Raw genomic sequence first — 12,578 nt, forward strand, 5'->3', positions numbered from 1 at the left:
GTGAGACGTAGAATGTTCTGACTTGAGCTCTCTTATTCTTATTCAAATTCTCAAAACTGGAGAAGATCCTTGATGTGAACTGCCTGGCCGGTACGAATGGATTTGTTTGCCGCAATACCAGTGAGAATGGACATGGCTCCATCCACATGGGATGCGGCACGATTGAAGCGATCCGGGGCAGGTTGGCCAAACAGGTCATTGAGAAGTATCGGATCCCCACCACCATGACCTCCTTGACCCTCATCGATATGGACCGGGTAGGGCTCGGCAAACATGGGGTGGACAGTAATGTTGATCCCCTTCACCGCTCCCTCCATCTGCCGATCCCCACCTGCGCTCACATAGGATTGCTCCACTACATTTACCTCGAGTCGTCCTTTACTGCCGTTAAAGCAGACTCGGAAATCTTCCCATGGGGCATATGCGACCAGGCTATATGTCAATATAGACGCCGAGCTATACTGAACCATCACGCCCATTGTGTCTTCAATGCTAATGCCATCACTAAAAACACTTTGATCACGATAGTAACCGTCTTCCTCTTCAGCATCCAGGTACATCGCCTTTAAATCCGCATGGTCTTCTAGATGTAAGGCAAAGGGGTCCTTCGTCGTATACTGACTGCCTCGGGCACGAGAGTAGAATTTTGTCTCTCCACGCTTCTCGGCATTCTCTTGACCGTAGAGCTTAAGGTCTCCCATGGCAAATACCGTCTGGGGCTGAGTTCCCAGCCAGAAGTTGACCAGGTCGAAATGATGGGTCGCCTTATGCACCAGTAGGCCTCCACTATTACGTTTATCTCGATGCCATCGACGGAAATAATCTGCTCCATGTTGGGTGTTCAGAAGCCATTCGAAATGGACCGAGAAGACCTGGCCGATCGTGCCGTCGGCGATTAATTCGCGAATCTTGGTGTTATGTGGCGCGTAGCGATAATTAAAAGTGACCCGCAATTTGCGCCCGGTCCGTTTGCAGGCATTCAAGATGGCCTGACACTTTTCCTCGTCCACGGTCATCGGCTTCTCACTGATCACGTCGCACCCGAGTTCCATTGCACGGATGATGTAGATGTGATGAGTGCGGTCGATCGTCGTGACAATAACACAATCGGGCCCAGTTTCCTCAATCATACGATCAAAGTTACGGGCCGTGTAGGTGGGCAGAGGTTGGTGACCCAGCTTCTGGAGCTTGTCGTTGGCCACATTCATGCGCGTCTGGTTCGTGTCGCAAAGAGCGACCAGCTGTGCCGAATCGCTAAAATCCCGCGCAACGGCCGTGTAAAAGAAGCCGGCACGGCTACCGGTGCCAATCAGGGCGTATTTCTTCGATGCCATAGCTTTGGGAGAGCTCAAAAGACAACGCAACACTCAATGAAGTACTCTCAGGATTGATGTTCACTATATTTAAATGCAATATCCCATCTGTCTCAACGTTTATGGATGGCAAAATTTGCTCCAGCTCTCTGTTTGGTGCAAAATAAATACCCCGCTCGTCGAAAAGATATGCCGACATATATAGCACATGTCGTCATTTTACCTCTTAAACCCCCCACCCCGCCACAATCCCCCAAGGCACGGAGGGGATCCTCTAATCCACTGCATATATTTAGGCTAAATATGAGATCCAAAGCCCAGAGAAGCATTTATCGACAGAAGATCCCATACCCGGGAATGATATAGCCGTCATTCCTAGGTTCTCATTCTCCAAATTTGATGAGGACCATTCTAGCTGACTGTTCACAACCACTTCCACCCAGCACCATGGTGATGGGAATCTTGCGTGTTACCGGAGACAAGGTGGTCGATGATACCGGTCAACCGGTGTTTCTGCGAGGAACCGCGATTGGAGGGTGGATGAAGTGAGTTTGTATCCGGGAATAAAAATGTCCTGATTTCGCTAATAGGTCGTCTATAGTATGGAAAACTTCATTACTGGTTACCCGGGCCATGAGTCGCAGCATCGGGAGTCAATGCTTAAAGTCCTTGGTAGGGAGAAATCCGAGTTCTTCTTCGATCGCTGGCTGTATCACTTCTTTACTGAAGCCGACGCCAAATTCTCCAAAAGCCTCGGCCTGAACTGTATTCGAATCCCATTCAATTACCGCCACTTCGAGGATGATATGAACCCGAGGGTTCTGAAGATGTCCGGGTTTCTGTACTTGGATCGTGTGATTGATCTGGTATGTGAGACGACCACGTAATCTGCTCAAGTGCTTAAGTGCTCATGGAACCTTCATTCTAGTGTGCCAAACATGAGATCTACACTATATTGGACATGCATGCTGTTCCCGGAGGACAGAATGCCGACTGGCATTCAGATAATCCGTCCCCTTACGCTACGTTTTGGGAGCACAGGGATCATCAAGATCGGACTATTTGGCTGTGGGAGCAGATCGCTGCCCGCTATAAAGATCAGCCGTGGGTGGCCGGTTACAACCCTCTGAACGAACCATGTGACCCTAAGCATTACCGTCTCCCAGCATTCTACGAAAGGCTGGAGAAGGCGATCCGCGCAGTTGACCCAGATCACATCCTCTGGCTGGATGGCAATACATTTGCCATGGAATGGCGCTGCTTCGAGAAGGTGTTACCCAACTGCGTCTACGCCCTGCATGACTACAGCACGATGGGATTCCCCACCGGTGAACGGTACCGAGGCACCGCCGAGCAAAAAGCCAAGCTGGAGCAGCAGTTCCTTCGTAAAGCAGAATTTCAAAGTCAGCACGGGGTGCCAATTTGGAATGGCGAGTTTGGACCCGTCTATGCGGATCCCGCACTGGATGAGAATGCGGACGAGATCAATCAGGAACGGTATAATCTTCTCGGTGAGCAGTTGCGCATCTATGACAAATATCAGATCCACTGGACCATATGGCTCTACAAAGATATCGGCCTCCAGGGGATGGTTCACACTTCTCCCCAAAGTGCCTGGAACCGCGCCATTGCGACTTTCCTAGAAACGAAACGGGCTTCCCAGCTCGACGGCTGGGCTCCCTATCCATCCGCCGGGGTCGATGCCGTAATAGACCCCCTCGTGGAATGGATTGACCATGTCAGTCCCAAGGCAAAAAACACATATCCGGGACCCTGGAATACGAAGAGACACATTGTTCGAAGGGTTCTGCATGATTTTTTGAGTGCCAGTCTGTCGGATGACTTTGCCGAGCTGTTCGCGGACAAGAACGAGGCGCAGCTGGAGGAGTTGGCTAAGAGCTTTAGCTTTGACGAATGCGTGCAGCGTTGCAGTTTGAATGAGATTATGAGTGCTCATGCCGCAGTTTCGCGGGTCGACAACTAGATTTCTTCTTCCATACATTCCAGTGTCATGTTTATAGATTAGAGATCTCCTGTTGCTTTCTTCCTTCCTCAGCTTTAGTATTCTTGCACATCGTACTCTTTTCTCTTGATCTGACCTGACGTATCACACAAAGACTAAAACCCCAAGATTGACCTAACCGGGGGATAACCCTATAGACCATATTAGCTTTTTGAGGGTGGGCGGGGCGCTTCTTATTACCAATTCCAACCAATGAGAGCTCTCCAATATCCGCTACTATGATACTAGCGCGTTAAAAATACAGCTGCCGGGGCCGGCAAACTCGGAACTGGCGGAGTCTTCAGCGCGGTGACGTCTCGCCCGAGTTCGATTCTCTCTTTATTTTGAAATGATTATCTAAAGCCATCTTTAAACGCTGACCATCTATTGCCTCTCCACGAATCATAAGACTCTATATATTAGGTAAATTGCAGCAATAAAGTGTAGCCACAATCTATATTTATTGAAATAGATTAAATTGTATGCAAATCTTACGGTCTCTAGCATCGTGAGAATATAAATTAAAAATTATTTAATAAACGGGTTGTGGTGTAATAGCCTTCCTAAGTTGGCTTGTTTTAGCGCGGCATCAACCTACAGTAAAGGCAAAGCCCACGGCCCATTGTGGTCCCAAAGACCGGCCCCAAAGCCAAACCTATTTGCGGGTTGGTGTGGGCTTTGGCGCAGTCTCTGGTGGACCATTCCCAAGGGAATAGGACAGTATAATAGGTAGTTTTAGATGGATAAAGTAAAAATAATTATTTATTATTAAGATATAAAATTATAAAATATCGCGTTTGTTCTAGTGTTTTAGGGTGCACACCTCGTTTATATGCGTAGCTCGCTTGCCGAATACGTTGTAAAATCCTTATATGTGATCCTTATATATGATATACATTTTCTTCATTCCTGCAAAATTTTACGCTTCATCCAGTCTTCGCTACCAATTTCCGACAACCGTGACATGGCACGCATATAAGCAAAACGTTCCTCCTCTTTCCTAACGCTCGAGGTTGACCTTAGTTCCTCCATGGAGAGGCCCAAGAATAATTTGCTGGGCGGAACCGCCGTCGTTAGAACTAAAATAGCCTAAATCGGTCACGTCTTTGGTTAGATTGACATAGCATAGACGAACGAGCATAGCTTGCTTACCTTGCTTTCATAAATGGCATCAATGAAGGTTATGAATCTCTTTGTGGGGTCCTGATTACTCAAATCCATCTGCGGGACTTCAGTGACAATAAAAGAATCATAACTCTGGACGAGCTCTAGATAATCTGCCGTCCCCACGGCATCCCCGACCAAATCTTTAAAACTAAATCGGACAGCTTTGCCACTGGCCATAGGCACTTTAATCTCTCGACCCCATATCTCCTTCGTTGTTGGATTTGGAGGATCATTTATATCACCCAAGTAAGAGAACCATTTCTGTACATGTTGCTCTGCTTTAGGACCCAATGGATGGTAATAGGCTCCTGATTGGGGCCGAGCCACCTGACGGTAATCGGCATGAGAACTCAGTTTGGTCACTTTGAGAACATCTTTCAAGAGTTCAATGCACGGAATGAACGATTCACGTTGTATACCGTTGGTATACAGGTCATCAGGATGACTATTCGAAGTCATGACGAGCACAACCCCATGCGACACGAGGAGTCCAAGGAATCTTTAATAATTTGGTCAGGTCGAAAGAATAAGGATGGAGAAAAACAAATACATACGTCCTCAGAATCATCGCATCAGCAATATCTGCACACTGAAATTCATCGAAACACAACACACTCGACTCCTCCGCAATGTCGGCAGCCAACTTAGATAATGCATCACAGTCACTGCCAGACTCTATTTTCAACACATTTAGACGCTTATGTATTTCCTGCATGAAGTTGTGGAAATGGGTCCTCGACTTGCACGATATATGTGCGGGCAGTGTTTCATAGAACATATCCATCAGCATTGTTTTACCACATCCTACGCCTCCAAACATATATAAGCCTTTTGGAGAATCGCCAGGGGCGGGGACTTGTTCGTGAGTCTCGGCCCCGCGACCGAGGAAGCTCTCAAAATATGACGTCAGGCGATTGTGATCCAGATAGCCAACCGTTGGGTGGGTCACCTGAGGTGGGTCATAAGTCTTTAGTTCTTCATACAAATCTTGAAGTCGTTTAATGATTTCTATAATTTGTTCCACGCCAAGTCAGCTTCTTCTCTCTCTGTTTTGCCGCAGAGCTTGGGAAACATACGTCGCTGGTGCGGATCATCCTGCAGCCGACCCTGCCCAATTCGAGCATCATATTCCATCAAGGGACCACCAACACCATCATCATTGCTTCCACGCATGGCATTCACTGCAAAGCCTCGGGCCCGATTTTTAGTTTCAAGATAGGCGCGATGGTATTGAGCTGTCCTCAATAAAGTGCAATGGCATCCATATGAGCCTTCTTGGTGAATATAACTCGAAAGGTCTCTACTTGGCGGGTGATTAATCCTCCACGATGGATGCATAGAATGTAATTGCAAGCCCATTAGCTGCAGCGTGCTGGGCAGTTGAATCACATAGCTCTTAGCAGACCGTGGGAGCCTTAGCATCGTATTGTGTTTGAATTTATCTCTCTCAGTATTTTGCCATATGAGAAGGCCAACTGGTGACTGAGATAGAATTGACGTGTTAAGAGGCAGACGAATTGATGATATCAAAATGTCGCAATATAATAGCACATTCTCTTGAAGGTTTTAAGACCGAATGATCGGCTTTGCATTACCAAATTTTAGGTGGCCAACGATAAGTTAATGTGCAATGCGCTGAGTCAGTGAAAAACGACGTCATATTCATACGATTTAATAGGTTACACCGGAAAAGACGGGAAAACAATGCCGCTTGGCTCTGTTTCCGCAAAGGCAGCCGTTTCTGTTTCCAGCGCGTCATGATTCAAGATCCTCAGGGAACGCACCGGCTAAATGTAGTGCCTAGCTTGTAAATAGCCTTTAGTCAATGGGGAAAATAGCATCTGGATTCTACGGTTTATTGAAACAGGATAGCCACTGCGGCTATCACCTGGACCAAGTCGATCATTGGGCAGCATGCATTATCATGCACGGGTATGGATTCAGTCACACATCTATCAAGTTTCTCGGATGAAGTTTGACGCCAATCCTTTGCTTTTGTTTCTGGCCGCAGGCTTTCACTGGCTTGAAAGATCATCTTTTAAAATCCATCCGAATTACAGGGTGACCAAGAAACAAACGTCCTCTTTTTCACCGCCTTATCGCTTTCCTTACATACCGCCTTACAAAATTACTATACGTGTCGGATTCAGTATCTTCAATTCTTTAAACTTAGCTCGATATACGCGGTATTGATACAGACTAAATAATAGTACATTAATTATTTTCAAAATACTGGCAGAATTATTGTGGAGAAGGACGTTTGTTCCTTGGTTACCCTGTAGTTACTAGTGTATGACCTGTATACTAACGAAGCACTATTGCCTGCTGTTTACGCATTAGCTGTAGCCGGGCTCCTATTGTCTGTGAGGCATAGGCTGTCTTTGTTACGGCAAGGGATTATACAGTAGGACCGTAATACGGTATTTAACTAATTCCTGTTATTTCTAGGCTAGACCTGGCTACTTGACAAGATTGTTATAACATTTAACTAGCCGCCAGCGTCAGAACGTACAGTCTCAGTGTGTATAGCCCGCAACGGCGTTGAATCTTTGCTATGTTGCTTGATTTTAGCGTTGAGATAACCTGCGGCAGCGTAGATAGCTCCCGGCTAGGTACGGGAGCGGACGTCGTAGTAAAACTCTAGACGACCAGCTTGCCTCCTCCGTCAGACCGTTGTCAAGAGATAACATCCATTGATGAGCTGGCACATCTGACCGTTCGGGTACTGGTGGGCAGGGTTGCAGCTGTACCGGCCTTGGTTGTCGCTGGATCCCGGGGGAGGGCAGTCGGGGGCAGGGCCGGGGGCAGGGGAGGCAAACGGATTGCCTCCGTCAGCCGTTTCCAGGAAATAGCAACCGTTGATGGGTCGGCACATCTGACCGTTTGGGTACTGGTGGGCAGGGTTGCAGCTATACCGGCCTTGGTTGTCGCTAGATCCCGGGGGAGGGCAGGACTTGGCCGAAGCAACGACGGCGGTACTGAAGAAACTTAAAATAAACAAGAGGTTCATATTAACATAGACGTTTGATGGTATCTGAGGATTTTGAGTAGGTTAGAGGCTACTGTTGGGACTTAAATACTTTTTAATACAATACCCACTTGACCATGAAATTAAGTTCAATTAAGAGAGACTAGTGAGTACGTCGAATGCAGGCCACTGATACGCACTAGTTGAATCGGGAATCAAGATCTACAGTAACAAGTAGTGGACCCGTCCGACTAAATAGCCCCTTGCTTAGCAGACCAGACATATCATGTAGACTATAAAAAACTATTGATGTGGCTCTTCTCTCATTGGTTTCGCCACCAATCATAGTGGGAAGTCTCCATCCACTACTGGATTCTTCGAACGCAGCCTAGATTTGGATTGTGCTATCTTTCTTGAGTAAAATGCTAGTAAAGGTTCTCTGTTAAGAGTCGCAGGAAAATTCATGTATTATTCTATCTATCTTTATAAAATTATTTACATCCCTTCCTACCCAAACCCTTCTACGTCTTCTACAACCAATTTTCCTTTTGTCGGTTCCAGAGCAGACCAAGCCGTAGAGCCATATAAGCTGAGACATAAAAGGCGCGGAGCAGCGAAGGCTAAGCCCAGTGAGGGCCCCACAAGTCAGCAGATCGCCGAGGCAAAGCGTGAAAGTACACTAGTATTCGAAATCCGATTTATCTCTACACTCTTAGACTTTCATTCCCGAACCCTAGCCTGAAACACGTTAGTCTAATTTAATCAGTCTCGTCTCCAGTCATCCCTGTTCAGCGGTATTGTATTCTCTGGTAACGATGGATGGTCACTGTTATAATACCGTAATATGCCTTGGAACTTAATGGAATCTTTCATGCAAAGAGACCAAACCAAGTGGGCAATCTAACGATTTCGCGAGGGAACCCGCCCAAGTCTATTGCCTTGCGTCCTTATCTTTCCGTCACACGCAGCCTTCGCTTACACTCCGTTTACATCTAATAGAAGGCTGCATTTGCTCCATAGAGAACTAACCCTGGTAGGCAGAGATGCCGGGCGATCTAGCAAAGACCACCCCATGTTTTGCCTCGTTCTTCCCATATGCAGCGCAGCCCTCGTCTTCACCAGTCATAATTTAGGAGGATGTGCTTCTTGTTGAGAGCTAAACCTGGTAGGGAAAGATGTTTTGCCTCTCTCCATAGATCTTGCTACATACTGCGCTTCTCATTCGTTACCAGCCTGAAACCTACCCTAGTTCCCTTAAGCTAACTTGGCTTTACAAGGAAAGGGGCTAATATGAGAGATGAGCTCACAATGCCTCGACGGGTGCATTTCTATTTACGGAGAACGAACCATAGGAACAAACTTCGACTTACCGCCCAACACTTAGCTATTGTGGCAGCCCTACGCAGCGCTATCTATCCGGAGCTCCTCCCTGTCCAGTGTCATTGAGAGTAGCATCGAGTCTTATGTCTCTCTCCGAAAGAATGCATCGCACGCTTCGAATATAGGGTACACGCTGATTGTCGCTCTATTTGCCTAGGGGCACATTACAGTGGACCGTAGCTTTCTGTGGAGGGCCCAGTGAATGATCTGCGCTGAGAACTGGACAATAGGGCCAAGAAAGAGTCTCGTGCGTACTGGACAAGGCAATTTCGAGAGTCCTGTGTCTAGTAGACTATTGAACTCAAAAATCGATAATGCTCACAATTGTATCATGCTGTAACCAAGATAAGGGTCAACCCACCAAAGTAGGCATCTGCTAGTTGCATCGATGAAAGGTTTAAAATGTAGATCGGTATTGGCGTTGCGAATCTTGAGCTGGTTTGGTTTAGCCGGATGGCTTGTTGCAAGGGTCAAAATGATCTTCCCTTGTAGCACTAAACCTAATACAGTATGTGATCGCTAAAGCCGAAGGCCCTATGGCTTGTGTGATGAGCTGAACTACACCGCTGTTTCATATCGTAATGCGGTTTATCCCAGGATATTAGATTGACTAACTGCAGATGGACCACATCCCCTGTCCGAGGTTTTCCGGTGAGCTCTATTGCTAATGAAGGCTTTGTGAGCCTCGCAAAGCCACTTACCAAGCGGACTTACTCTAGCCCTACTCGTACTAGTCTAAGGGATCACTGGAATTGAAAAAGCATAATAAACCATCTTGATCGGGATTCAGAAGTGATTGGGATGTTAAAAGGTACAATACACGAGTTATGTCCACCTGCTAGTGATAGAATCATTTGGGTTCCCCAAATTCCTTTCCGTAGGGGCGTTTATCTGAATATGCTTCGGTGCTCTAAGCGCGGTCTCCATCCCGGTTCTCCAGCTAATGTTACCCGCACGTATATGCTCATCGAGCTTGGCTTTGGGAACATAATAGGCGTTTGGAAAGTCTCTTAGCTCCTGCAAAGGGATAGAGTATAAGTTAAGACTTACTTTATCAGTCTGCGATTCAGACCGCGTTACCCCTGGCCCTTGCTGGGCTTGGAGGTTTTTAATATGGGCATGAGTGGGGCTCATAATAAGACGAGACGTTGGATTCTTAGAAGTAAATGAGGGGTTGGTCTGCGAGATCTACTAGAATATTCAGACTATTGGTAGTATGGGAAAGCTAGCTATAAGCTGGAGTGTCTGTATTTTGCCCAATTCGTTAGTCACTTGAGGTGTTCGAACCGTCTCGATCATCGTGCTCTACCAAGGGTCTGCCACCTCTCTTATTACTGCAACCATTCGTGACCTCCGTTGCGAAACCTCAGGGCTAGTTACAAACTTGCAACATTATCTTTTGAGTCCAGCGGCATTGAATTTTCCTCCCAGAAGTACGCAGATGCCTCTATATATTACTATGGTAAACACTCCTCTAACGCTCTTTGATGATATGAGATAATGCTCCAGGAAGTAGTTGGAAATAGCCGTAATCCTCCAATGCGATGATTACAGTTAAAAGCTTACGAGATAGCTCGTGGGCGGTATATTATCTATAACATCGACTGATCTTCTTGCGGGTCCTGGTGCTGGCCTTGGTCCGCAGATAAATGTTTCATAGATACCACTAGACCTAAGAGCTATCCTTGTACCAATAAGCCAAAAACTTCACTCAAATGATTGCCAAGACATCTACCAGTCTGCACAAACATAGACGGCAACGAAGCAAATTAGGGAAACCGTTTCATGGTGGATGACTGACAGGTCGATATTCGCATTATTGTACGAGGCGCTGATTAAAAGCTCTGGACGTCGTAGAGATTATAACATTCAAGGTGCCAAATTCATCATAGAAACTTGATAGATGTGTGACTGAAACTTTGCCATGCGCGATAATGCATTGCTGCCCAACGATCAACTTGTTCCAGGTCATAGCCGCCATCAGTGTCCTGCTCCAACATACCATAGAATCCAGATCGTATTTTCCCATTGACAATAATCCTCAGACATCTGCGACAATCGTTTCCGGAATAGGTCTCCGTGCCAATGTGGCCGAGGTAAGGCGCAAGAATCGAAGCTCTCCATGATCGATTTTTGTCTATTGTTTCAAGATCCGGCTTCCAGTCCTTTTCATAACCGATACCCAGCAAACAACAGAGATAAAGTACTTCTTCACGATGGGTGAACGCTATTCGCAAGGGTAAATTGGAGTCACCAAGTCTGGAGACCTTTAATGCTGCTAGAGAGGCTTTCAACCAAGGGATAGCGTAAAATCCTGGGTATTTTGTGCCGTAGCCTTCACTGAAGTGATACTTGGTATCTCTGAGGTACTCAAACCCTACCTAGTCATCCGACGTAAAACAAGTATCGAATGGCGATGGTCTTTCAGAGACAACATCATAACAGTGGAGTAATTGCATTGCGTAAATGTCTCTGGCTTGAAGCGGGATAGGACCAGTCCAATCGTTATTTAGCCGTTCGTACGCCGATCGGGTTGTAAATTCCATCAGCTCTTTGAATTGGTCAGACCCCGCATCCTGGTCAACAGAAAAGGCAATATGCCAACACAGGTTATCACAGGACCGGGAGCCTCTTTTAGTGCGTATAACTCGAACCTGGCTTTCGACTTGCTGAAGCTGGTCATCGTCTATTTGTTCCAAGTTACCGACTTATTCCCCTAACTTGGATCATTCGTTGACACCAAGGGATTGAAAGAAAGGAGAGGAGAGAGGTGGGGAAGTCGGGGGCGGTGGGACTGGACGTACCTCTGACACCAGCAAATGCATTGGCAAAGGTCACTGCGGAAAGGCGGCAGCGTGTTGCATCGTCCGTCCAAACGTGTAATGCAGGATTTTGATGATGATTTGTTGGGTTTAACCATCGAGAATATCTGCAACGGAATGCTCTACCTAAATTTGCGCATTCTTTGAACCCCTGGTGAGAAAGCATACCCACGTGCGCATCAGTTATCCAGCTTTGGTAAGAGGATAAAAAGGATAACCGGCCCGAAACAAACGGGCAGCCCACCGTCTGCAAGAAATGCAATTTCTGCAAAAATGGCATTATCCAGCTCGTGTAATCATGATGAGATACTTCAAGTACTCCGTGACGAAATAAGTAGACCGCCCCTTTAACCCCACCGGTCTTTGGAGTCGGTGGATGCCGGACAATATCGCTATAGGGAGAAATAGCAGCAAGGTGATGTCGGAGTGACGAGTAATACCTGACGGAGAGCATTGGCGGCTCAGGTCAAGTTTTGCACAGCGCTGCTTATAAAGTAGGTCGTAGTGATTTTCACAGAGCTGTGACCGGCTGATCACATACGTTCCCCAACTTTCTGTGCGGCCATTCAATTATCGAGCAGCTTCAATAAGGCCTCATCGTTCTTCCGGATGATCGTCTTCAAGAAAGAGCAGTGCTTGGCGGCTAAATCTTACTCGGAGGCCGAAGTAGTTTATTCGCCTTGTATCAAAATTGTAATTGGGTTTTGTCCCAAGTATTATCCGAGATCGGGGGCAACGCAGTGGTGAAGTAAGCTCTGGAAGAAACATCGGCGGGAATAGGCTGTGGAAAACTGAATACCAAGAGTGAAGAGTAGTCATCGGATATGCCGGACCGGGCGGAAAATTCAGTTCCAAGGAATGAGTCTGCCCAGTCTGAAATTTGACCTCATTATGTGTAATAATCCGGACCTCGGAGTTACGTAGGG

General features: G+C 46.8%; 4 protein-coding genes across 4 annotated transcripts; 1 reads left to right on the forward strand and 3 right to left on the reverse strand.

Annotated features, from left to right (window-relative positions):
* Positions 1-50: 50 nt before the first annotated feature.
* On the reverse strand, positions 51-1,334 carry N7498_006845 (Gfo/Idh/MocA family protein; the record flags this gene model as incomplete). Its single annotated transcript, XM_058453907.1, has 1 exon — positions 51-1,334. The coding sequence occupies one exon, from the start codon at positions 1,332-1,334 to the stop codon at positions 51-53; it is 1,284 nt and encodes a 427-aa protein (XP_058306156.1).
* A 426-nt stretch (positions 1,335-1,760) lies between these two features.
* On the forward strand, positions 1,761-3,297 carry N7498_006846 (glycoside hydrolase family 5 protein; the record flags this gene model as incomplete). The annotated part of the gene is made up of 3 exons (XM_058453908.1): positions 1,761-1,858; positions 1,915-2,179; positions 2,242-3,297. 3 exons carry the CDS (start codon positions 1,761-1,763, stop codon positions 3,295-3,297), a joined length of 1,419 nt encoding a protein of 472 aa, XP_058306157.1.
* Positions 3,298-4,218: 921 nt separating this feature from the next.
* On the reverse strand, positions 4,219-5,715 carry N7498_006847 (AFG1/ZapE family ATPase; the record flags this gene model as incomplete). The annotated part of the gene is made up of 4 exons (XM_058453909.1): positions 4,219-4,404; positions 4,468-4,981; positions 5,037-5,490; positions 5,559-5,715. Coding segments are annotated over 4 exons (1,311 nt in total), but the record flags the coding sequence as incomplete, so codon positions are not given.
* Positions 5,716-7,147: 1,432 nt separating this feature from the next.
* Positions 7,148-7,492, reverse strand: N7498_006848 (uncharacterized protein; the record flags this gene model as incomplete). The annotated part of the gene is made up of 1 exon (XM_058453910.1): positions 7,148-7,492. One exon carries the CDS (start codon positions 7,490-7,492, stop codon positions 7,148-7,150), a length of 345 nt encoding a protein of 114 aa, XP_058306159.1.
* Positions 7,493-12,578: the final 5,086 nt, after the last annotated feature.

Source organism: Penicillium cinerascens (genome assembly GCF_028974065.1).
Source record: "Penicillium cinerascens strain IBT 15544 chromosome Unknown contig_9_segment0_segment0, whole genome shotgun sequence".
Lineage (NCBI taxonomy): Eukaryota > Fungi > Ascomycota > Eurotiomycetes > Eurotiales > Aspergillaceae > Penicillium > Penicillium cinerascens.